This window comes from Drosophila teissieri, chromosome 2R, assembly GCF_016746235.2.
Source record: "Drosophila teissieri strain GT53w chromosome 2R, Prin_Dtei_1.1, whole genome shotgun sequence".
Lineage (NCBI taxonomy): Eukaryota > Metazoa > Arthropoda > Insecta > Diptera > Drosophilidae > Drosophila > Drosophila teissieri.
In genome coordinates, this window is record NC_053030.1 from 14,802,318 (window position 1) to 14,828,032 (window position 25,715).

At 42.9% G+C, this 25,715-nt stretch overlaps 2 protein-coding genes across 6 annotated transcripts; both read left to right on the forward strand.

Annotated features, from left to right (window-relative positions):
- Window positions 1–763: 763 nt before the first annotated feature.
- Window positions 764–18,483, forward strand: LOC122612127 (semaphorin-2A). Of its 5 annotated transcripts, none has more exons than XM_043785533.1 (15): window positions 764–864; window positions 1,597–1,924; window positions 10,158–10,245; window positions 10,415–10,466; window positions 12,378–12,446; window positions 13,436–13,543; window positions 13,805–13,942; window positions 14,014–14,146; window positions 14,316–14,672; window positions 15,237–15,465; window positions 15,772–16,108; window positions 16,289–16,452; window positions 16,516–16,668; window positions 16,864–16,972; window positions 17,399–18,483. In XM_043785533.1, exons 2-15 carry the CDS (start codon window positions 1,759–1,761, stop codon window positions 17,468–17,470), a joined length of 2,175 nt encoding a protein of 724 aa, XP_043641468.1. In that variant the 5' UTR covers window positions 764–864; window positions 1,597–1,758; the 3' UTR covers window positions 17,471–18,483. The 5 variants fall into 5 exon arrangements, with proteins under 5 accessions (XP_043641468.1, XP_043641467.1, XP_043641466.1 ...); XM_043785532.1 differs by having other exon boundaries at window positions 784–864; window positions 1,530–1,924; XM_043785531.1 differs by having other exon boundaries at window positions 788–887; window positions 1,439–1,924.
- Window positions 18,484–20,053: 1,570 nt separating this feature from the next.
- Window positions 20,054–22,064, forward strand: LOC122613066 (cytosol aminopeptidase). The gene has a single exon (XM_043787043.1). The coding sequence runs from the start codon at window positions 20,286–20,288 to the stop codon at window positions 21,864–21,866; it is 1,581 nt and encodes a 526-aa protein (XP_043642978.1). The 5' UTR covers window positions 20,054–20,285; the 3' UTR covers window positions 21,867–22,064.
- Window positions 22,065–25,715: the final 3,651 nt, after the last annotated feature.

The following is a 25,715-nucleotide window of genomic DNA, read 5'->3' on the forward strand; positions in this document are numbered from 1 at the left end:
AAACATAACCGACTTGCTTTTTAATTAAATATTTTGCCAAGCAGACACTCAAATGCCAGAGACACTAGCAAACTGCGTTTAATTGCCGCTCGAGGCTGCTAAATGCAAGGATTCGTCTGCATACCTGCCATCCATCCATCCATCCTGCCGCCCGTTTTGTTTGTCTGGGGCTTGGCAAACGTTTGCCTATTGCCGAAATTGTCGTTGTCCTTGCTAAAAATCACTTTGTCGCTTCCGCACGGTGAAGTAGGAAAATTGAATGCCGCTATTCTGCAACGGCATTTTGTGGCAAGGAGCAAGGATTATTTCGACAAATGAAAATCCACGACGCTCCTCGAATATTAAACAAAGTTCTGTGTCAACGGTTTTGACCTTTTCGTCGCAGGTACTTAACAAATACGTCAAGGAAAATATAATATAATTAGATGAACTTAATTTATATTTATACAGATATAAAAACCAAAACATTAGAAAGCAGTTTACAAATTATACCAATGATCCGTATACTTCTGATATAAGTGGATATGATTTAAGAAAATAAAATTTTCAAAATCATTTTCTTATTGGGCTTTTAAGCATTGCATAACTCAATTTTAAATTGAAAGTTTAACGTATTTTAAATGAATATATATTTAAACACGATCATCACATCTGGTATATACTAAATACTGCGACTGCGATACTTGCGCGACTTCAACGCGCTAGTGCGTTTCTCACATCTTCGTGATCGGAGCGATCGTGCGTTGTTGTTGTTTTTCTCGCTTCTACTTGTTGTCGGTTGTTCTTTTGTGTTTGGTGTTTCCGCTCGAGATTCTTGGGCATTTTACAAGTGTTCACTTTCGTGGCGGAACTTGTTTCGCATCGGTAAAATATTTCAAATGCATTAGGTTCGCAACTATCTAATTGGCGTTTTGCAGTTCATTCAATTCGGAGTTCGATTTTCGAAATTCCAATAAACCAAAACTCCCAACAACAACTCAAGTGTGTATCTCTGGCTTTGTTGTTGTGTATGTGTGCGTGTGTGAGTGCGTGAGCAAGTGTGTGTGTAGGTTAAAGGCAAATTTTAAATTAAAGGCAAGGAAATATTTGCAGATTAATCATTTATTTATTAAGTCAGCGCCTTGTAAATTGTTTAAACTTTAAAAATGCGCACGCTTACATTCCATCTCTCTTTCTCACCGTCTAGAGTTGGGGAATTTTCATTGTTTCCCAATTATTTTTGTTGTTCCGATGCGTGGGCATATAATAAACCAGTTTAAAGTTTCCTTTTGCCTTTATCTTCATATCGCACATGCTTTCCGATGGCTAAATGCGTTGAAATCGAATTGAAAACCGAATTGAACACAGAACTGTGTAAAATGCATTACGCCTTTATGCGCCTGCAACGCATACATAATTAATCCGAAACGAAATTGGCACTACGACTGCGGGTCCAAAGAACAAAACAAAAAAAAACACGGGAAAAAAAAAGCAGAGGGGTGCTATAAATCGCCCGAGGAAAGAAGTTTATTTTAAAATCCATTTGCCAGTGAAATCAATTCCATTGCAATTGCCGCAAAAGTGTGTAAAAATAATACAAGTTAAATGTGTTAACAGTTATTCGTGGGAAAAAGCGTGCCGGTTTTTATTCACCAAACGGTAAAATCAACAAGCAATCGCCTCTCGCTCGCTCGCTCGCTCTTGCACTTTAATCCAATTGAGGTTGGAGGGTCGCTGTCGCCCCACCAGACCACCTCTCTCGCTCGCACCGCCCTCGCAATGCCGCTCCTGCAGCTATCGCCGCTCCTCGCACTCCTGCTACTGCTGTGCAGCAGTGTGAGCGAGACGGCCGCGGACTACGAGAACACCTGGAACTTCTACTACGAGCGTCCCTGTTGCACTGGAAACGATCAGGGAAACAACAATTACGGGAAGCGCGGCGCAGGTAACTAGCCAACTAACGGGACAAAAAGGGCGGGAACACGGATTAAAGCACACTTGTTAAATACATTTTCACTTTTTGTGCGCCTTTTTACGGAAGCTTAACAAATTAAAAACATTTACCAAATATCCTTCACCTACTTTCATTCGTAATGCTTTTCGATACTCTTAAAAACTTTAAAATATATCGAAAATTCACCATAAATAGATGGTTAATTGACCACAATCTTAGCTTTAGCTTTATTTTGGGCATAGGGTATTCAAAGCTTCGGCTTACATAAATAAGACAGGGCTTTTCCGTTTTTTAACTGCGTCCAATATTATTTTTCAATCTTTCAGGCAACAACAAATTTGTAATTTATTTGCCATAATACTCGCACATGTTCTTTGTGCCTTTATTATTTATCTCGTTTGGTTCGATTTCAATTGCATCTATATATTTTTTTTTATGTGCCCGTTTGGGCCATTTTCCATTTCTGGCTCGGAGCATTGTTATTGTTGTTGTTTTTTATAATTTGCATATTAATGCGTTGCATTCATAGTGAATATTGCTGGTCCGTGCAATTGTGAATTGTTGCTATTCATATGCATATTTCATGTTTAAACAAATACCAATAATGTAATCATATTTTAACCATATGCAGCCCCATAATCCACAGAGATAAATCCTGAATGATATATAATTGACTGGGTTCCCTTAATTCCCACCCCCAAAAAAATGCGAATACTTTACCCTTTAAATGTTCAATCTACCTTGATTTCCATCTGCATTTTTTCACAAGCTCTCTGTTCGGAAGACTTGGCCAGCTTTATTGAGTCATTAAGGCCTAAAAGTATTTAAAATTCATCTGCGAGCGGCCAGAAACTGGTTATTCACTTTTTTACGTCTGAGCCATGTTGGATTTTGCCTAATAATTTTGGGCAGCATTAATTTATCATCGTGCGGCTGATTGAAAAGTTCCCCAGTGTGGCCATTGAATGTGGCTACAGAACAGCAGAAAGCCATCAAGAATGGAGCGCAGAAAATGTTGTATAAAAAATTTAAATCTCATTTAGCCGGGCGGGGCCAACAACAACAACTTGGGGTCAAGACCAGTAAACATTTTCTAATAGTCCACGTTCCGGAATGCCGGGCATGTGCCCTGCCCCCCTGCCCCTCTGCCCTCTGTCTCCACTATATCTTTAACTATAAGCCATAAGTGCAGCATAAAACTTCACGTGCCGACAACAAGTTTTGGTCCTTGCCGCATGTTGCGCTGTAAACTCAATAGCTAAGCACTTGGCCGAAAGGAAAACGTGAGACGATTAGGGAATCGTTTAAGCTGCTTGCGCATACTTTTCCAGGAGTTATATAGAAAAATCTATATGGGAAAAATCCGAAATGCCTGCAGCAGCAGAAGCAGCTACAAAGTTCGAAGGTTGGACAGTGCACCAGATGAATGCACCACTATATAAACCGATCGGCGGGCCATAAATTAAGGTACACATACCTAACTAAACCACAAAAGCCAGCGAACTGAATAACAACAAAACTCTAAAATGTCAACTATAAATTCCCCCGTTGATGGGGAATATTTATTACATGTTTTTTTTGTACTCGTCTGTAAATGAAAAAGCACTATTTTCATTGATTTAAATGAAATTAATTGCACTTTATTTTCGGTGGAATACACAATTTATGTCTCTCCATGGCATTTCTCAGTCCCACTGCCGCACCGTCCTCTGTCGCCACCTCCACCGCCGCCACTGCCACTTCACAATTGGTTGACTCAGCGGTTTGACAGATGTTGCCACCACCGCCACTCTTCTCCCTAAAATTCTATTTATATATTGGCGCTGTGTCTGCCGCTGAGCTCTTCCCTTGTTTTCCCACTCAAAAGATACAAAGTTGGCCGGCTGTCTCACACAAGGTGCTACGACTTCATTATTCAGGCCAAGCCCCTGATTACTAACTCATTTGACCGGCAGGTAGCCAGAGGTTGAGCTCTTAAGGCCTTGTTTTTGTACCGAAACTGCTGGCATCCCGCTGACAAAAAAAAGGAACTGAGGAGGAGAAAAAAGAAACTGCCTGATAAATTCACACATCTCAAGCACTTATTGGTATTTAATCGACTTACAACCAAGTTACAAGATAGTATGCATCCTCTCAAAAGCAATTCCCAATGCATTTCCAGCAATACTTTAAATAGTTTCCTCTAAGCTCAAAACACACATCAAATATACAAAGCCAGAGTAATGAACTCATTTGCTCTTAGCCTGCGTCTAGCAAAAAGTGCAGCGCATGGCCATTGGCCAAGTGAGACAGTTTAGAATTATAGCAGTAATTTCTTGGCATAATTTTTTATTGCCACAAATAGAGGATGGAGCCTGGGATTAATGGCTTCCGCGTTGTCTGATTTCTTAGCAAATGCAACAGCTTTAAGAGCTTCGCACTCGCTCGTGGTCTTTGTCAAACCGTGGGCACACTGCTGACCCATTAAAACGACAAAAGCGATAAAGGGATAGCCGAGTTCTTGGCCCCCGGCTTTTGTATTTCTTTCTTTTTTTTTCCTTTTTTTCCTTTTTTTCCAGAGCCAGTAGCTGGGGTGGGGCTTCAGCTGTGCGTTGCACTTCATCATGACGGCAATGTCAAAAGCTGTTCACATAGCGGGTCCCATGGAGCCCACCCCTTTCCTGTTGGAAGGTGGGGTGCGGATGGTTTGGTGGGTGGGGATTTACCTGGCTTTGAGCCGGGAATCTAGCCGAGCACCGGGGAACCACCCAAAGCATGTCAGCACGGAGCACCGTCGAGCTGCTCACAATGGAAACTTTGCCGCGAAATTGAATTTCAATGCAATACAGTGCAGTGCAGTACAGTGGAGTTCCCGACACCTCCAGTTGCAAGTGGGGCTTAATATTGCTGGCCTGCGAAAGGGGATCGAAACGTTGCCATTGCCAAGCTACAAGCTACAAGCGGTGGCAACATCATTAAAAGTGTGTTTAAAGCGGACCCTTTTGGCCAAGTTTTAGTTGGCCAGCGAGAACGGAAGGAAAATCACGTTTCGCCTTGGACAACTTTGCCAAGTCCACTTGGAGAAAGAGCATTCTGGAAATAGAACGGAATAGAATAGAATCTGAAATAAAAACTTTTTGTACTCAGTCAGCAAACGAATCAACACGAGTGCTCCTACTGTAATTATTAATATTTAATGTTAAGTGTGAAAAGTACAAGTTGTGTAAGGGGGATGTTCTCTCTTACATATATCTGAGGTACTTTTAGGTAATTAACAATAAGCTGCTTTGAGTTCTCAAGGGGAATTTGCTTATATGAAGAACTTTTCAATCAGAAGCCAAAGAGAGGTTCACTTTATTTGTCGCAGTGCCCTGGCAAATATGTGCATAGTTATGTAACATCCGATTGATAGAACCCACTTAATGTAGGCGTTGCTGATTACGACTAAGGAAGTGCGCTTATCGCTCGCAGGGCGATGGAAAAACGCCGAGAACAGAGAGAAATGGCAGGGGAAAAGCGGGAAAGGAAAACTGTGGCCGATAGCAAAGTGTCGCAAAATGTTGCAAAAGCAATTAGCACAGGCAACGGGCCAAATGCAATCAATCAACTGCAAATGCAGTTAGGCCACAGATTCTGTCGTTAGCCATAATTCAATCACCTTAAATTGATGCAAACAACTCGCTTAACGTTAATTTCAATTTGCCCATCATTTTAAGGTGAAATTTAATTAAATTTTCATTCATTGCCTGCCTGCCTGACTGGCGTGCAGCGAGTATGTGTGTTTACTAGTTCGTATTTGTGCTGGCCTAATTGACTCAGGCTAAGCTTGCTAAAGACCAGAATTTGCATTCCCTTTTGTCTGGCCAAAATATGTTGCATATGGCAAGGAACTTGCGGCTTTGTGCGCACTTAAGTGGCAACAAGACGTGCAGCTGGACTCTGTGAATTCATGGAAAATTAAGCGAGCCGCAGAATGTTTTAGTTTCTGGGCAATATTCCCATAAAGGTGGCCAAAAAAACAAAAAGAAAAGAAGTGCCAGCTGGGAAAAATTGCTGACGCTAATAGAGTTGAAAATACTCTTACGTAATTGTGCACTTACACAATAAAGGAAATATAATCAGATAATGGTGTGTGGCAGTTTACAAATACATTTTTATCATGCAAATATCTTTTATGAGAGTCCAACTTTTTTATTAGGCTAAAAATGGAAATGGCAGATATTATCAATCGATAATAACAAAGAGCTTAATGTTCTATACAGCTTGGTGTTCGAATACAATCACTTTTTTAAAATACCCACTAATTTATTCAGTTCTTTTGTTTTGGCTGTCCACATTTATGCGCTCATTAAACTTCAGTTGCATATGAGAATATCCTGTACAAGGGTATAAAACGAGGGGGCTTAAAACTATTTGAAGCGTTTATGTGGCGCACTCACACATGAGCCATCAAATGAAGTTGCACTGGGAAACTACCTCGGCTTCCACCTCGTTGTTAACCAAAAATGAAACAGTTACCGCATCCGCATTTTGTTGCGTTTTTGTTGGCCGCTTTTGGCCGATGTCCAGGCCATATGACTGGGATACTCGGGGATATTCGGATGCTCGAATGCTGGGATGCTCGGTAGTTGCCATTGCAGTTTGTGCTCGTCCGTCGAGTGGTGTTTTGACTGCTCTTTTGATGCTTTTTTATGAGTGCGCTCTTCGGGTTTTTTGTATTTCGCTATTTTGCAACAAAATGAACTTGCGCTGCGCATTGCTGCTGCCATAAAATGAACTAAATTGAGTTGAAAATGTTTTGCACACCGCCCCCGACCCCGCCCCCGCGCTCCAGAAACTTCCTCTACACAGTCTAAACCATCCCTGCATTTCATGGCTGCAGTGTGGAATTAAAGCTGCATCCCGATGCCCCTGGGCATTCAGACGGCTTACAGTGCTGACAATAAGTGTATTTACCATGCATATGCGTTTTAATTATACACACACACACAATCAAAAGGAGACAACCTTTTGGGTGAGGCGCCATTGTGTTGTCTTGTGCAAATGAAATGGTAACCGCTTTGGCTAAGCATTTTGGCTTACTCCCCACACTCCCCACTCCCCTCCCCTGCCATGCAGTTCCTATTCTTCTTTGGCTTTCTCAGTTCTCAGCCACACCCCCTGCCGCCCCTTTCACATTCAGCTCGCAACACAGGTGCAGACGTCTAGACGGCTTTCGAGTGCTTAGAGCCGACGTGAATTTCTCATAATTAGCAGAGCACTGAAATGAAATAACTGGGAATTTTCGCCAGGGAAATTCTGGCTGGGCAATGCAAGCAGGGAAATTAACTGAGTGGTTTGTTTTTATTTTATTCGGTAGTAAAATATATTTATTTTCAGATGTTTTCTGTATTTTTCTTTCATTCTAAGAACTTTAATTCTTAGGGACCAAGCATGTCCAAAACTCCCAGTAGACGTCTTCTTTATTTCTTGTTTTCATTTCTGCCGATTAGTCTGCTTTCCCCTTTTTTCACATCCTTGCCATCTCTTTATTATTGTCTAGACTTTCTTGGAATGTTTAGCTGCAAAGGAGCAGGGAATTATCAAAGGAAATTTGGGTTTTCCTAGTTTTTCCTAGTTTAAAGGCCATTTGCATAGCCAGCTGGATGAACTGAAAAGCAGCTGCAGGGCATTGATTCGACATGAAAGCCTTGAGTACACGTTCCAGTTTGTGTGTCATCTTTTGCGACAAATTTGGAATATACCTTAACATTTCAAAGGTAAATGTCAGCCGGGTACCGTGCACCTGCAACTGACATGGCCGTGTATATTTGCGTATATACTCGTATACGTGTACGAATGTGTGGTACGTACATCTGCCTGGGGCACGGTCAAATGGGCGGCTTGAGTGGGTGGCACAACATTAAATGTACAATATGCTCATTGCAATCCCTTCGACTTCCCCTCGTGGCCAGCACTCGCATTTGATTTGATAATAACGTTTTCGGAAATGTCATTTTCTCCCTGCCAGAAATTGATTTGACTGCCTCATCTTGGCTCTTTTCGATCCACGTTTTGCCACGTGGGGTTGGTCGTAAAAGCCAAACGCATATTTATGAAGAGCATAAAAATTATTGACATATATGGCGGAGTCATAAATGCTCATACCCATAAGCACTCTCCTACTCCGCCCAGTGAAAATCCCCAAAGAAAATTGCCAAGCTAAAAAAAGAGGAATATAAAATTTGGCGTTTGTTGTTTTTTTTCTGTACGTTACTCAAAGGCAGCTCGTAAATGCAATTTGATTTTGATTGGACTTGGATTAAACGCAAATAAAGTTCACATCTTAAATGTCAAATTTGAAAAGGATTTTTACAGTCGCCTCTGGGTAAACTTTGGCCCAGACGATGGGGAATTTCGATGGAGATTTACAGAACTGGTGATATAATTTACCAAACTCGCAAGCAGAAATTTTAAAATCAGCTACTTAATGTGACTGGTATGGTTATAGAAACTTTAATCTTGATATTCTGAACACTAGGTAACCCAACTTCAATGCAAATTTCCCTTTCAAGCCGAAAGTAATATAATTTATTTTTACCAACAACTTGAAAGGCTTTCTTCACACAGACAATGTGCAAAAACCGATTGGACGACCTCGTTTCGATAGAGTTCACGTCCTTTGGTGCCATCAATTTTATGTTAATATTTGCCATATTTTTATTGGCTTAATCCAGTCATGAAATGGTGGCAATATGTTTTTACTGGCTGCCGATGACAATTGGCCCCATAAACAATTTCGCAAATGGTTGTGCGCCGGAGAGATTTAACCATTTCCGCAGGCTCCATGAAACATTTATAGTTTTCTGGCTCAAAGGCCAAATATCGAATATGGACTCCAGAGCTCGCAAATCAATGTGGTCAATTAAGCTGCGTAAATGCAAATTATTTATTGCTGTATTCTACTCGTTCTTTCTTAGCCTTAAAGAGTATGTTTTTCTCGCTTGAAGAAAAAATAAAAACTTTGAAAAGGTTGTGCCAAAAAGAAAAAAGGCAAAGGGAAAACTCAAAGAAAAAGCAGGAAAGTTCGACAGGCATTCACAATAAAAATATGTACAAAAGCATTTCAAGCGTACACAAGTCGACTTCCTGTTTGGCAAGGACATTCTATTCGAAATGTGCATGCAAACAAGGATACGCGTGAGTGAGTGTGTGTGTGTGTGTGTGTGTGTGTAAGTGTATGTGCGCACTTCTATTGTAGTTGGCCCAATAGGTTGCTCGTTGTTTTCCCCCCTTTCCCCAAAAAAATATTCTCTCGAAATCGGAAATCAAAAATAGCTACATTTCTGCCGGTGGGGTCTTCGGTTTCCTTTCCGTATTTACATATCCCATTGTTGAGCATGAGCATGAGCATAAATCGGATGCCAGTTTGGGTTTTGTTTGGGTTGGTTGCGTTGGTTGGGCTTGGAGTCGAGTTTGAGTTTTGGGTGCCCTGCCCTTTGTTTGCTCCATTGCTGACCTCTGTCATACTTTTGCCCATTGTCCGGCTTCTGCTGAGGGGGATAATGCCTCGGTCATCCATATTACTTGAACGACATTTGACACTTTTGGCTGCCACAGCTTCCCCCGTCCCCGTCCCCTTGCCATTCCCCCTTCAATTCATAATTCCCATCAGCAGCTCCTTGGCGGCAAAATTAATTGCTGATGGTATTGAGCAGTGATGAGTGACAGCCGGCAAATACAAATTAGTTTAATTAAAGAATTGTGTGCTCAGCATTTAGCAATAACCACATAGTAACCACACATGTACACATCATCCCGTTGGGCAAACAATTTGCAGACAAAGCGACGTCACTGAAATTAACATAATACAATACTTATAATTAATGGCTCTTGTTTGTCGGGGAGCTTTGGAAAGGCATTTCGTGTCCTAAGCCCTCCTTATTTTCTGCTTTGCCACGCGGAAAACTTCAATGTAAATAAACAGGACCATTTTCAAGCTCGCTCTCTCTTCTTGTTTTTTTTTTTTTGCACAAAAACGCCGTTTGATTGAAATGGGATATCTGTATCTGTATCTTTGGCTGCCCGACTGGGCTCTTGGTGCTCCTGTTTGTTCGTGGCCAAAACTGTCCGCCATTCTGTGCGGGAATGGAAACTTTGTTGACACTATCTAGACGCCATGTCCGGCGTCTGCAGCTCGGTTCACTTAGGGAAAATTTCTTGTGCAAATATTGAGTTTACTTATCGGAAATGTTTTCCTTTTCAGATCATGTGCGGGAGTTCAACTGCGGCAAGCTGTACTATCGCACATTCCACATGAACGAAGATCGCGATACGCTCTATGTGGGAGCCATGTAAGTACATATCCCATACAACATCTAACAAGCAGTTAGTATATCATTTGATTGTCGAAAATGAGTACTTATCACTAACTCAATTCCGATTAGCAACACATCCTCTTAGCTGTAATTCAAAAATGCCCATCGGCAGAATAACAATGAATTATATACTTTTCTATTCCAGGGATCGCGTATTCCGTGTGAGCCTGCAGAACATCTCCTCATCCAATTGTAATGTAAGTATGGCTGCCATGACTTCGGCTCTGGATGTGCTAAATGCCTTAAATATGATAATCCTGGAGCACGCTTTTAGGCTAAGTCCTTTCGTCGCCAAAGGTCGCCAATGGGGATGGGGATGGAGTATGGGAGGATGGGTGGATGTGGCAGGTTGTCCAGAGTCGGGCCACAAATCTAGCTGACAGTAAGGGGAAAAAATCGTGAAAAGCTTTTGGGCTAAACAACTTTGCTTGCGGCCGTTGCTGTTGGTGCTCTGTGGCATATTGTTAAAAATTCATTATACGCCACGTTGCCAATGGGGAGTGGGAATGGCTGTTGTTGTGTATGTGTTTGCCATAGTTTCCAAATGGCCGCTAAGCTTCTTGCAGCCTTTTGTGGCCATAAAGCGCCATCTAAACGTTGTCAGCACAATACACCGGCTTAGCAGCCTTTTAGGCGCACTTCAAATGGCAACAACGACGTCGACAGCCACAAATCTTCGATTCCCACGGCGCAGTGGCTGAAAAAAAAAAAAAAAATGTTTATTTTAGTTAACCCAAAGGTTTTGCCCCCCGCCAAACTTCCAGCACGACACAAAAAAATAAAGGGCCAAAAAGCATATTTAATATGCACTCTCTTGTCCGGACATTATGTTCCTGGCGTATTCCCCGAACTGGTTCGAATCTGCAGGCTCAGGTTTATGCGTTGCCCAGATATAAATTTTTGGGAGACGCCACATACGCGAACTTGCCACAACATTTGCGAGGCAATTCGATTACAGGAAGTGCTACCCCGTGTCTTGGGTTTCCAGCTTGGGCTCGGTCTCAGGCTCGGTCTCGGTCTCAGTCTCGGTTCTGGGCTGTTTATGAATTTATGACTTGCAAAAGTTTGTTTTATGAGCGCCACACACCTGACTTGGTGTGCTCCTCACAGGAGCAGCCGTCCTCTATGCCACACCATAACATACCATTCCATTCCATTCCATGCCATTTCGAGCCGTGCAACGCATCTCCGAGCCGAATCGTAAAAGTCTAAGAGGTTATATTATCTTGTAGCATGCTCGCCAGCCAGGATACGTCAATATATTTTATGCGGTTAAGTGCGAATACATTCGCCGTGGGCATCATTTGGTTCTGGCCTATACACATGGAGTCACACTGCGGAAAAAGCGGGCAAGGAAGCTAGCTATGAGATTGGGAACTATATCTTAGAAACAACAACTAACTCCTATAGTTAAATATCTAAACATGTTAATAGAGATGTTTATCAAGGAATATTTTATTAGTTTCCTCCTAATTTAGTTTTAATTTTGTAAAGACCTTCTTGCTTTTGTCGCAGTGCACCCGAGTGCCGCGTTCGCTCCCAACTCCTGCACCTGTTCCTCCTCCGGTGCCGCTGCTCCTCCGGCTGCTTTATGCGCCAAATGCAAATTCAACTAAATAATACATGATTTTGGTTTTATATGAACGCTCTGCTGCGACTGCCTGCCTCCCAAGTGGGCGGGGAATAGGTAGTTGGGTGGCTGGGTGGTTGGGTTGGAAGCCCGTTGGTGAAGGTGGCTTGGCTGCTGGGTGGGTGTTGGCCTGTGGGTGGCTGCGATGGAGCAACGGAGGTTGGTGCGTGAAAATATTTCGTGTGTGCTTGGGTAACATTACGTGATTTATAAATAAATTTAGTTGAAAGCATTCTGAAGGTGCCACGGACGAACGCTAGTTGTAGTTTATGCCGCATGCGGCAGACGCAGCCTCCCCCTTCTAGCATTTGCAATATACAATTTTTGTATTTCGGCTTTTTTGAGTAAATTGAATTTTTGAATTGATAGAAGCCACGGCACGTGAGCTTTTAACCTAATGGTTAATGGTTGCCAGGTGCACGCGATTTGATTTGCTATATATTTAGCTAATTTATCCCGGGTTTACTCTTCGTTTCAGCGGGATGTGATCAACTTGGAGCCAACGCGGGATGATGTGGTTAGCTGTGTCTCCAAAGGAAAAAGTCAGGTGAGTACAAACCTTTTAAAATAGCAGTCATAAATTTAATATATCACTCCTCAAAAAGCAACGTGAAAATTGTAAACATTTTTACAAGTATGCCTTAACCATTTATTTAAGAAAATTCCAAAGGAGCTTCCGCAAATTGTTGTCTTCCAATTTACTAATTTTTCAATCAACCAGTTTTTAAAACTATTTTCACCCAAATTTCAGATCCACTTACCCAGTTTGCAATGCCCATACAACCCATGTATTGCAATGGCATATGTAATTCATAGAAACCCCTTTTTTTTATCCTGATTTCATAACAAATTTTCTGAATATCTAAACCACAATTGTTTTACCTTCGCCTGTTAAATTCCTCCGTGCATCTGCAACTACTTTATGTATTCTACATATGTATATACTCTCAAATAAATCACATCCCTGTGGAGGTATTTCAGTAACTCGATTGCAGTTTAAAACCAAGAAAATCCCATCGACTGGCAATGTGGCAGACGCTTCTGTTGCAACTCGTTTATAATGTGACAGCAAATCCTTTCATTCGAAATCAATTTCAAGTTATTCGTGGCAGGAGCAGCAGTAGCAGCAGCAGCAGCAGCAGCATGTTGCATGTGGCACACACACACACACACACGAGCATCATGGGGGCCACATGGGCATCCTGCTTAAGTCATCATAAAGCTGCCTGTGTGCCACTGGTGCGCTGGCAGTAATTTCTGCAGCGTTTCGTTGCATTGTTGCCAATTGATTTAGCTTCGGCAGCGACGCGTGCTATTGCAATTTGTCCACATTTCTGCCACAAATTCGCTGCAGCATTACGGAACACACTCGAAACCATTTCGATTTCGCTGTGTTTGGGGAGCAAAACAGATGATGCCGCGCTCGCTGTACCATAAATTGAAAAAACGACCCACAACATTGTCATCCCAGCGTACTTTTGTTTTTCATGTATGCCATCTTCGCCGCAATAATCGATATGTGTTTTTCTTTTGCAGATCTTCGACTGCAAGAACCATGTGCGTGTCATCCAGTCAATGGACCAGGGGGATAGGCTCTATGTGTGCGGCACCAACGCCCACAATCCCAAGGATTATGTTATCTATGTAAGTTGGCCAGATTGGGAAGCCATACGCCGTATGCCGTATGCCATTTGCCATTGCCATCTACCATCCGCCATTCATGTCGCCCATGAAAAGATTGCCACCGACAGTTGACTTTAGATGCCAATCAACAGTTGCTCATTCAGCCTTTGACATCTGTCCGTAGATAAAGCACCTAAACTAAAGTCAAACACTCGAAGGGGAATCTTTTGTGCTCAGCATTTCACTTATTCACCCTTTTCCATCTCCATCTCCATCCTTAAGGCGAATCTTACCCACCTGCCGCGCTCGGAATATGTGATTGGCGTGGGTCTGGGCATTGCCAAGTGCCCCTACGATCCCCTCGACAACTCAACTGCGATTTATGTGGAGAATGGCAATCCGGGTGGTCTGCCCGGCCTGGTAAGCAAATTGCTCGCATAAACTAAAACTTTCTCGGACCTTAACTGAGGCTGTAAATTGCTGCTCCACAGTACTCCGGCACGAATGCGGAGTTCACCAAGGCGGATACGGTTATTTTCCGCACTGATCTGTATAATACTTCGGCTAAGCGTTTGGAATATAAATTCAAGAGGACTCTGAAGTACGACTCCAAGTGGTTGGACAGTAAGTATGAAATAAGCATATTCTTCTGAGTACAATTTACTTTTATACTTTCATAAAGATGTAAGTAATGGGCTTGAAACATTAAACGATTCGAGGGAATAGAATTTAATACTCCTTACCTACTTATTAGTCCTCACTAACGTCTAATTTCCTTTTTTCCAATTCACAGAACCAAACTTTGTCGGGTCCTTCGACATCGGGGAGTACGTGTACTTCTTCTTCAGAGAAACCGCTGTGGAATACATCAACTGCGGCAAGGCCGTCTATTCGCGCATCGCACGGGTGTGCAAGAAGGATGTGGGTGGCAAGAACCTGCTGGCCCACAACTGGGCCACCTACCTGAAGGCCAGACTCAACTGCAGCATCTCCGGCGAATTTCCGTTCTATTTCAACGAGATCCAATCGGTGTACCAACTGCCCTCCGATAAGAGCCGATTCTTCGCCACATTCACGACGAGCACTAATGGCCTGATTGGATCTGCCGTATGCAGTTTCCACATTAACGAGATTCAGGCTGCCTTCAATGGTAAGCCCACCACCGCCTTTCGGGGCGATCCGCACATCCCGTTGACATGCAATTTTCTGTGCTCGTCCATTGTCCCCCAAGTGGATTGGGTGGCACTGACTTGAAATTGGAAACGGAAACGGAAAGGGAAACGATGGAATGGAAATGGCGCATGCAACTTATTGGCAAATTTTATTTGCAATCTATACATTTGTTTTATCCATTCGATAGTTCGCTACCCCACTCTGTTGAGTCTGTTGAGTGTTTTGTAATTTTCAGTCCAGTTCAGCTCAGTACAGTTCAGTTGGGTTCCGTTCGATTCGTTGCCGTGCGCAACATAAATCGCATTAGAAAATCCATTTGAATGGATTATGGCCACACACACACTTGGTGGCTCTTTTTATTTTCCACCGGCTGACAGCTTAGAGGGGAACCAGCTGACACCTTTGGTCGTAGATTTAAGTCTTCAATTGCAGCTCAGCACTCAGAGCTTGATAAACTTTTTTCCTTTTCCATTCCCTGCCATCATCTCATATGAGCAATTGTTTTTGCTTTGCTCTTTTACTTTTTATCCCGCGCGCACAGGCAAATTCAAGGAGCAATCTTCATCGAATTCCGCATGGCTGCCGGTGCTTAACTCCCGGGTGCCGGAACCACGGCCGGGTACATGTGTCAACGATACATCAAACCTGCCCGATACCGTACTGAATTTCATCAGATCCCATCCACTTATGGACAAAGCCGTAAATCACGAGCACAACAATCCAGTCTATTATAAAAGGGATTTGGTCTTCACCAAGCTCGTCGTTGACAAGTGAGTTGGAAACAAATATATTTTCTATGATGATACTTGGTATGATACTTGGACTGTTTGTTTTACGAGTTTAATCCGTTCGTCAGTTAGAAATGTAAACGAGAAAAATATAAGAACATTTTACCGAAACATTGCCCAATTTAATTCAACCTTTAACATATATTTAGTACCACAGGTGCAAATTGTAAGCTCATTAAAAAGAATGCATTTATAAGGCAAACATTCTATTTGATCACGTAATCCGCTTCAAAAGTTTAAGGTTAATTCAAGCTTACTCATATGCATATTAAAACATCCTTATTTCAGAATCCGCATTGACATCCTCAATCAGGAATACATTGTGTACTATGTGGGCACCAATCTGGGTCGCATTTACAAAATCGTGCAGTACTACCGCAACGGAGAGTCGCTGTCCAAGCTGCTGGATATCTTCGAGGTGGCTCCGAACGAGGCCATCCAAGTGATGGAAATCAGCCAGACACGTAAGAGCCTCTACATTGGCACCGATCATCGCATCAAGCAAATCGACCTGGCCATGTGCAATCGCCGTTACGACAACTGCTTCCGCTGCGTCCGTGATCCCTACTGCGGCTGGGATAAGGAGGCCAATACGTGCCGACCATACGAGCTGGATTTACTGCAGGTGGGTGATTTAAAGTCAACATGCGAGTATATGCTATTAAATGCAGCAAACGAGTGGCAAGCCAAGGGATTGCATATCAACTTGATGTGTAAAGATACCACAAACCCATCTACTTATTATTTCAATTGACTCAAAATCAAAGCTGAAACGGATGAGTTAATTTCACTTTTCCATCTGCAGGATGTGGCCAATGAAACGAGTGACATTTGCGATTCGAGTGTGCTGAAAAAGAAGATTGTGGTGACCTATGGCCAGAGTGTTCATCTGGGCTGTTTCGTCAAAATTCCCGAAGTGCTGAAGAATGAGCAGGTGACCTGGTATCATCACTCCAAGGACAAGGGACGGTGAGTGGAATTGATGATTCGCTTTGATACACCGACAACCAATCGCATGGATTTCTTTCATAGCTACGAGATTCGTTACTCGCCGACCAAATACATTGAGACCACTGAACGTGGCCTGGTTGTGGTTTCCGTGAACGAAGCCGATGGTGGTCGGTACGATTGCCATTTGGGCGGCTCGCTTTTGTGCAGCTACAACATCACGGTGGATGCCCACAGGTAAGCCAATACACTCTGTTGATATAAAAAGACTAACCCAAGAGCACCAGAATCAATATATCTCTAAAATACCTACAATTTCAATGAATACAAGTTTAATGCATTTAGCTTTATTGATTAGCATAGTGAAGCCATATACTACTCAATTACACTTGGATAATAATAACACGGAAACAATGTTTTATTTTGGAACAGATGCACTCCGCCGAACAAGAGTAATGACTATCAGAAAATCTACTCGGACTGGTGCCACGAGTTCGAAAAGTACAAAACAGCAATGAAGTCCTGGGAAAAGAAGCAAGCGGTAAGTGATAATGAGGACCAACGCCCTTGGGGGTGGATTTGTGGTAAAATGAGGTTGGTGGAATGGTGGTGTTGGTGATGTTGGTGGTTCCGGTGGGCCGGGGGCAGGCACACACCATAATAAACGATTTGAATGGCAATTATTTTAATAGCCTTCGAGCCGGGCGGCTGTCCAAGCTGACACCGCAGCGTCAAATCAAAGGGAAAATAATAATAAAAGCGGTGTAAGGTAGTTAAGTTGTCATTATCCGAGCAGCCCACCTGTGGTGTGACCCAAATGCAAGGTAATTGCCCACCTGGGTGGGAGATGCAATGGAAATGTAATTAAAATGCAATCACTTTGGGGTCTATATATGTGGGTTCCTTCGCAATCATATTTACTAATTGCGTGTGTCTTATGTGCTTCTTTTTACGATTCCTTTTACAGCAATGCTCGACACGGCAGAACTTCAGCAGCAATCAGCATCCGAATGAGATTTTCCGCAAGCCCAATGTCTGATATCACGAACAGAGTATCGCCCTCAAAATGCCGTCATCGTCCAATCAGTTTTAGTTTATCGAAGCCGAGGAGGATAATAACAGTGCGGAATAGGAAGTCCAACGGGGAGAATGGACGAGAAGAACTCATTATAATCATTATTATCAGCGACATCATCATAGACATACTTTCTTCAGCAATGAACAGAAAACTCTTCCTAAACGATTATGCATTTACCGAGGCATTTACAATGCATCCATTGACTTAGACTTAGACATTAGGGTATTATCGCATGACACAGCTCCTCCCATACGGTGCAATTTCACGCACTTAAATCGATTTGCATTAAATACAATAACAAAAGCCACGACCCATAGTTAGTTACGACAATTGAACAATGGAGATACTTAAACAACTGCCGCAGAATCGCACATTCATATCGTTATTTGAATCTAGACTTTGATCAGTTTCAGCATAACAACGTATATATGCATATATCCAAACTTTGATCTTTCAAGGCTTACTTATAAATATGGCAACCTAAATGTAATCGAAGAAGCAATGTGATGTTAAGTTTTGATAAATTTATTAACAGCCTAACTACATAATCGCGATGAACTCGGTTTGAATGTACTATAGCGACACAATTATAACGATTGTACACATGCATGCGCCCCATACGGATATATGAATCAGCCCTAAATCGAATCTAATTCTAAACTTACAGGAGCGATCCTTAGATAAACCTCAATCACAAGCAATACTCGCCTAACGTGCATCTACATAAATAACTCGAATCGGTCCATAGCTTATATACTACACGATATCTAACAGTGTTCAGTTATATGTAATATGTATGTGTACTTCAAATGCCAGTTTATATTGTAAAACCCATTCCCATCTTGCCCACAAAACAATTTCGATGAACAAAAAGTATTTCGATTATGATTTTTAGTGACTTGCACTCTCTTCAGACTAAATGTACTTAAGGTAATTTGCAAAAATCTTTAGTTCTTAAGCGTTTAGTTATAATAAAATGAGACAAAAACCATTTTAATAAAAAATATCTGAAATTTACAACAAATGTTCGTGTTATTTCTTTCAATAGCTTTACATGTTTTTCAAACTGGAATCCTATGCTATAATTGGTTGTGCTTATGTAAGGACATAAGAGAGACAGGTCGGCAAACACTTAGCAATAATAGAATGTGATTCAAAGGTGTGAGAAGTGCTGTCCAAATAATAATTTCAATTTCATTGCATTTCGGCTTATCTCTGAACACATTGCATAATTCCAACCGAGTGCGCAAAGACAAATGTTAATTTTAAATCAAATACTTTGAACTATTCAACTTGGACAAATATTTTATAACGAGGAAACCCAAGCCGGACATCGGGCAAAGTTAGCCGCCCCCCTCCGTCTGTGTGTGTGTGTGTGTGTGAGTGTGTGGGCGGGAGTATCTGTGTGTTGTTAGCCAGGTTGTTGGAGACAAAGTTTGTCGTGCTTGGGACTTCGGCCTTTCGGTCAGGTCAAGCGCAAAGGCGAGAAATAACCAAATTTCCAATTTGGTTTTCGGGCTGTGTGTTTGCCGACCCTTCGGTTCACCTTGCTCAAAGCCAAAAGGCAAACATTTGAGCTGAGTGTGTCGGTGTGTGTGTGTGTGTGTGAGTGGTGTGTCTGTGTTGGCAGGGAAAAGATTTGCATATTTCTGCGCCGGGGCAACATTAAATTGAATTCCATATTCAAATAGTCGAGAGATAAGCGTGAGCATACTTTCCAATTATAGATGGCCAGCCCGCAGACAAATAGAATTAAAGTGCAACATTTTTGCATAATATCTTGCTTGTAAAATGCGCCTGCTGCCTGCTGCCTGCTGCCCTGCCACCGCCGTCGACTGTTCGCACCTTAATTAGTTATGCAGCACCAAAAATTAAGCTTAATTAGCGTTGACTCACTGGTTTGGAAAATTAATTATTTCCACTCGCCGTTATTATTATCGCTGTGCACTTGGCCGAAGCATCAGGGCCCAGCTTCCGGACCCGCTTGTTGACTACTTAATTGAAATTCATATGATTTTTTTCCTTTGCACTCTCCACTTTTGTCATTATCATTTAAATAGTGTCGGGGGTGCTATAATCCTGGCCAGAACTCTGGGAGTTGGGCTCCCTGGGTCTCGCTTCATCGTTGACAGCATTCCTTGCGGGGCTCAAACTCGCAGCTTGGGTCTGTTGTTTAAATGAAATTAATGCATATTAGTGGGCTTTGGTTGAGCTGAGATTAAATTATACTGCCCCAACTTAAGCAAAACTAGTCACACTTTAGAATGAACTGTGCTCCTCATGCGCCAGAAATAAATACGATTAATACTTTAGAAATTAGAAGACTTGGGTTTGTTTCAGAACTGTTTATTTTTTTCCAAATTTTAAGAATCTAGTGGTAATAGTTCATTTAAATTACAAATTCACCTGACTCTGCAAAATTCCAAAGCCAGCTAGTTCGCAAATCTCCCATTTATACGAGTACAACAAAAAATCCGATCTAGGTAATCCATGATATGCGGCAAAGGAGCTGTCAATCCGAGTCACTAGCTCGGTTCCAGGAAAGGTTCAGTTTACTTTAGCATGTCGTACGGGTCACAGATGAGCTGGCAATAGAAATACGAAACAAAATTCTCAGTGTTAATAAAAAATCGAAGAAAAATACGCGTGACCAAAATTCTAGAGTTACGTGGCTCGGTGACCAAAACATAATAATATTATATAGAAGCATTAGGAGTTGGACAAAATTTGCTGTCGTGTTCCATTATAATTCTCAATTTGATTGAATATTAAAAGAATGCCTTCGTACAAGGATATGTCTTTGGTGCGCGCTGGCCTGCGATTTGTGGGCCAAAATGGTTCTGGCAAATCTGTGGTACCGGCATATCGCCGCTATGCGACTGCCTGCAAGAGTCCCAAGGGCGTTGTGGTGGGTGTCTACTCCAAGGATGGCGACAAGCCAGCGAAGACCACCTCAAACGCAGTGGGCTTGGACGATGCGCTGGGTGGCAAGCTGCTGACCCTGATCCGTGAACGTGGCATGGACGGCACTCCCGGCAAGGGGCTGCTCTTCAGTGGCTTCGAGGGCGAATACCAGGCGGTTGCCGTCGTCGGAGTTGGCAAACAGGGAGCGGCCTACAACGAGAACGAGGAACTGGACGAGGGCATGGAGAATGTGCGAGTGGCGGCGGGCACTGGAGCCCGGGCGCTGCAGCTCCAGGGCATGTACGAGGTCCACGTGGACGCCATGGACTATCCGGAGCAGGCGGCCGAGGGAGCCGCGCTGGCCGTGTGGCGCTACAATGCCAACAAGAGGAAGAAGAACCGCATTCAGACCCCCAAGCTCGATATGTACGGCAAGGGCGACCGGGATGCCTGGGTGCGTGGTCTGTTCAAGGCTGAATCGCAGAATCTGGCCAGGCGCTTGTCCGACACGCCCGCCAACATGATGACGCCCTCGATCTTCGCCCAGGCCGCCGTGGATGCCCTGTGCCCCTGCGGCGTTTCCGTGGAGGTGCGTTCCATGGACTGGATCGAGGACATGAACCTCAACTCCTTCCTGATGATCGCCAAGGGCTCGTGCGAGCCCCCTCTACTGCTGGAGTGCAGCTACTGCGGCACCTCGCCCGAGGATCGTCCCGTCCTGCTGCTCGGCCAGGGTCTGACCTTCCACAGTGGTGGCCTGTGCCTGAAGCCCAAGAAGGGTATGGACCAGTATCGCGGCGCCATGGCCGGTGCTGCTGTTTGTGTGGGTGTACTCCGTGCCGCCGCCGCCCTATCGCTCCCGATGAACATCACGGCCGTGATGCCGCTCTGCGAGCACATGCCCTCTGGAATGGCCGTGAAGTGCGGCGATGTAGTGACCCTGCTCAATGGCACCACCATGGGCATCAAGAACGTGGACAAGGCACCGGTGGTGCAGCTGGCCGATCCGCTGCTCTACGCCCAGGCCACGTACAAGCCCAAGCTGGTCATCGACATCGGCACCGTGGCCATGGGTGTTAACTACGCCGTTGGCGGCGGCGCCAGCGGCTTGTGGACCACCTCCAAGTCGGTGTGGCAGAACTTCCGCAAGTCCGGTGGCCTGACTGGCGATCGCGTCTGGCGCTTCCCGCTGTTCAAGTACTACAAGCAGATCGTGAACAAGAACATCACCTACGATCTGTGCAACACGGGCCGCGGTCCTGCCAGTTCCTGCTTGGCGGCTGCCATCCTGCACAGCCTGGTGCCCTGCGCGGAGTGGGCCCATCTGGACATCCGTGGCACCGGCATGCTCACCAGGATCAACCCCAGGCCCTACCTCCTCAAGGACTCGATGACCGGACGCCCCACGCGCACTGTTATCCAGTTCATGTACCAGATGGCCTGCTCCGGCTAGAAGAATCCTTGCCATGTGGGTGGACACCTTATTTGTGGGCCTGCCTGTTGGCCCATGTATTCGATATTTGATTCTTTGGTACAGTGTTTGCACAGAAACACATCCTGGCCTGGATGAGCCTTCCTCGTAAATGTGCACTTTAATATCGTTGGCAATAAATTGTATAAACTATGAGAATTGAAAGCTGGAAGCTAATTATATCGATGTTTTTGTGAAAATAACCTATATCGCTTGGGTATTTCAAATTAACCATATTGCATATTACCAAATATGCAAAATGCCAATTGCTAACTGCCCAAACTCAATTTCCCGACTAAAAGTATTCAATCAGGCAAATATTGAAACTTGAGTAATTTCACCTCGGTTGCGAGCCACCTTTGGAAGCTACCTGTCGAATCGAAATTTGATTTCCAATCGTATAAATATGGTCTGATTTTCCAACTCGATTGATGGCAGCATTGCGGATTTTCCTGGCTTTGATGTGCGATGTGCGATGTGATTATGTTGACTATAAAATATTTACCTTTTGGCTGGAGTGACGGGAAAATTGGCTTTGAAGTCTGAGGTGCGGGGGTGCCAATCAATGGAATTCGGCAAATGGCATTATGAGGTTGACTTGATTGTCCACATATACTTATTCATACGAATGCACAACGCACTTACGTGCCAGCATTTATCCGGCAGAATGTTATGGGCTAATTGCAAACGGAGCACGAAATGGCAAATGTCTCTCTCAATATTTAATTGGTCCCTGCCAGGATTAGATGCTCAACTGCGTCCTTTTCGTCCTGCCAAGGAGACCAGGTGAACATGAGCATTTGACTGCAAGCCATGTAACTGCAGTTGGCAAATGTTGGCAAAACGATGCCGTTTTACGTGTGTGTGTTTGTGCCTTTGACTCGGATTGTTTGCGGGCGTTTGGCCAGTCAAATTTAATTTTGCCCTCTCGAATGCGAAATGGCATACTTCTGGATTATATATTACACACACACACCCACACTTGCACACACACACACAGTGTCCCTGGGGCCTCGGTTCAGATCCTTAGCACTGCACTTAACGCATACAGCTGCGCACAATGTCCTATTTGCCCAAGGATTTGCTTCTGCCCCCACCCACCTGCCCCTTCTTGGCCCTTCTTCTTGCCATTTGTTACCTTGATTAGCTAATGCTAATTTGGGGATTTGCAATTTCCTCTGCTTGTTTATTTATGCCTCGGTTTGTATTTGTGTTTGAAGTGCTGATTGTGTGCAGCAAATGTAATACCGAAACGCGATTGAATTCGGTATTCAGGTGGGCAAATATTTTATAAAATCTGTGGATACTCCAAACATTAAACAGATAAATTATAATTAAATTGTTGCAATAATTTCATCAATGTTCATTTTATTATTGGGATGTAAGTATATTTTAGCCATTATTTAATTTTTATTTATTTCACCTAATTTCAAATTGTTCCGAAAACAAAGCTTACAAATGTAATGAGTTTAGCAAAATATTTGCAAATTCCATTTGATATGTAACAAATTTATTTTTGCCCAATTTACATGTTATGGAAAATAAATTAATAAAATGAAGTGGTCGTTTCACCTTTAACTACTTTCAAAATGCATTTAATTTGCCTACAATTAACTTATAAAGCTTATAAAAGGACATCTGATTTCGCAATTCCCCCATGAAAACAGAAGCCATTCACAGCCATCCAGCTCCAAGTCCTAGATGGCCAGATTGCCCTCAGCTGAACCCATTGACATTGGCCATTATTGGGAGCAGAAAAAAAAAATTAAAAAACATAAACGTCTCATTTGAACACAAAATGGCAATTTGCTCAAGACAACAGAGAAAAGGCGGCCGGGGGTTAAATGGGCGGGGCCAGGACTTGGACACGGACTAAGGAAATGCACGGATTTTATTGCTTATTTGTTAAATGGCTCGAAAAAGTTAATCAAGCGTGATTTTGATACGCCCCAGAGATAACGAATTATCCTAGGTGGAGGGACTTTCTCCCTGCATTCACATACATACATATGTATATGCATTTGGCTTTGTGTGTGTTGCTGTTCGTTTGTTTGTGTGTGTGTGCGTTTTCCGGCTCTGCTATTGTTTTTATTGGTAATTTGGGCCAAACATTTTCAAATTTCACCGCTTGACTTTTAAGAACATAAAAATGAAATCCCAAGCTCAGACTGAGACATATCGTCAACGGCACCTGGCGTTTGTCGTTTTATGAATTAATAAAGACGTCAGGTCGGTGAAAAGGCGCTGTACCACACAGTCCATACCCCTTAAAACACCCGGAACTCCAAAACATAATGCGAGTGGGATAATACGAGCCGTCTTGTAGCTTATTAAACGTATTTTTACAGCATGCTTTGCAGGAATTCTCACTTTATATGCAAACATGTGAAACACTATAAACAAAGGACCCCAATTTGCACGCACACACATACGCACCGTTGGCCCCCAACTCACACACACACACACACACACACGCAGCTGTTGTGGGGAAAAATTCGCTTTCTATTAAATTTTACAGTAAACTGAATTTACGCCCGCTGAACATCAGGTCGGTGGGTGTGGCGGAAAAGCTGGGAAAACTGGAAAAGCAGCAGCACTTTTCTCATATAAACACAAAATTGCAGAAAATGGCGACACCTGCTGTTGCAAATTAGAAAAATAAGATGTTTCATAAAAATGAAATGTCAGTTTTGGGGGAAGCCAAGGCAAAATAAAAGTGGGGAAAACCGAGGCCCAGCACAGCAGGAAAATCATCAACAACAACAGGTGACAGGGTAGGGAAAGTGTGTTGCCGAACCTCATGCAAATATGCCGCATACAAATTGAACACTTGGAACAAAATGTATTATTATTAAAAATCAAAAATTAAATTAATAAAATAAAATTATGTATGTAATTTGTATACTTTTTATTTCCACAGTGTAATTGTAGGATACAAATTGTAATTATACTTACATTAAAGAAATATATGAAATTCGCATATTCGTTTCTATTCAATTTTTCATTTGTTTGTCAAATGTAAGAATAATTTCAATCTATAAAGTACCAAAGTACATGAAATGGATTCTCAGTTCACATTTTACTTCTGTGCAACGAAAAGCAAAGATAAGACTGCGCCACCCCAAGACGATGGGGCCAGTCTTCTTATGACTTAAGCCTATATTCATTTTGGGGATAGCTGCCATGCGAAAGGTAACACGTCTCTTATCAAACATTTTGCTCACTGCGATTGAGCACAAAAGTCATTTAAAGTTTGCCAAACAGTTCGATGCTGCAACAGTGGCGGGAAAATGCTGAAGAAACGGCAGAACAGTACAGAAGCCGTAAACAAACACAGGGCCAAAGGAAACAAATCTAATAAAATCAGCAGATGATGGTCATTAGACCGAAAAGTAATTTCATTTATTCGCAAACTCGATTTGTTGCTTTGTAGCACGAAGTGCGCACGAGTGCTGCTCCTGTTTCTGCTTCAGTTTCAGTTTGCCTTCTCTTCCGAACAACGACTCTGCTTGGAGTGTCCTGCAGTGGCCGAGATAAAGGTCAGGGGCTCCTGTTCCCGGCGGTCAGGGGAGTATTAGTCGGTTAAGCAAGGCAAATCAAAGCAGCGAACCGTTCAACCAGCGTCGCGCATAAAAACCAAAAAAGAAAAGCAACACCGACAAACTGGCAAAACGAAACACAAACAATGGCTGCAGACAAAGTGAAAAATCACTGGCACTGAAAAAAATAATACATATGTTCATACTACGACCTATTCACATATATACTATATAACTGATCCTTATTATTACTTATCCTTATTATCCAGCTAAAAAACTACTTTAAATACAA

Coding starts and splice junctions, on each gene's coding strand:
- LOC122613066 (XM_043787043.1), top strand. CDS start 20,286: ATGCCTTCGTACAAGGATATGTCTTTGGTGCGCGCTGGCCTGCGATTT.
- LOC122612127 (XM_043785533.1), top strand. CDS start 1,759: ATGCCGCTCCTGCAGCTATCGCCGCTCCTCGCACTCCTGCTACTGCTG. Junction 16,669..16,863: donor ATCACGGTGGATGCCCACAG/GTAAGCCAATAC, acceptor ATTTTGGAACAG/ATGCACTCCGCCGAACAAGA. Junction 16,973..17,398: donor CCTGGGAAAAGAAGCAAGCG/GTAAGTGATAAT, acceptor TTCCTTTTACAG/CAATGCTCGACACGGCAGAA.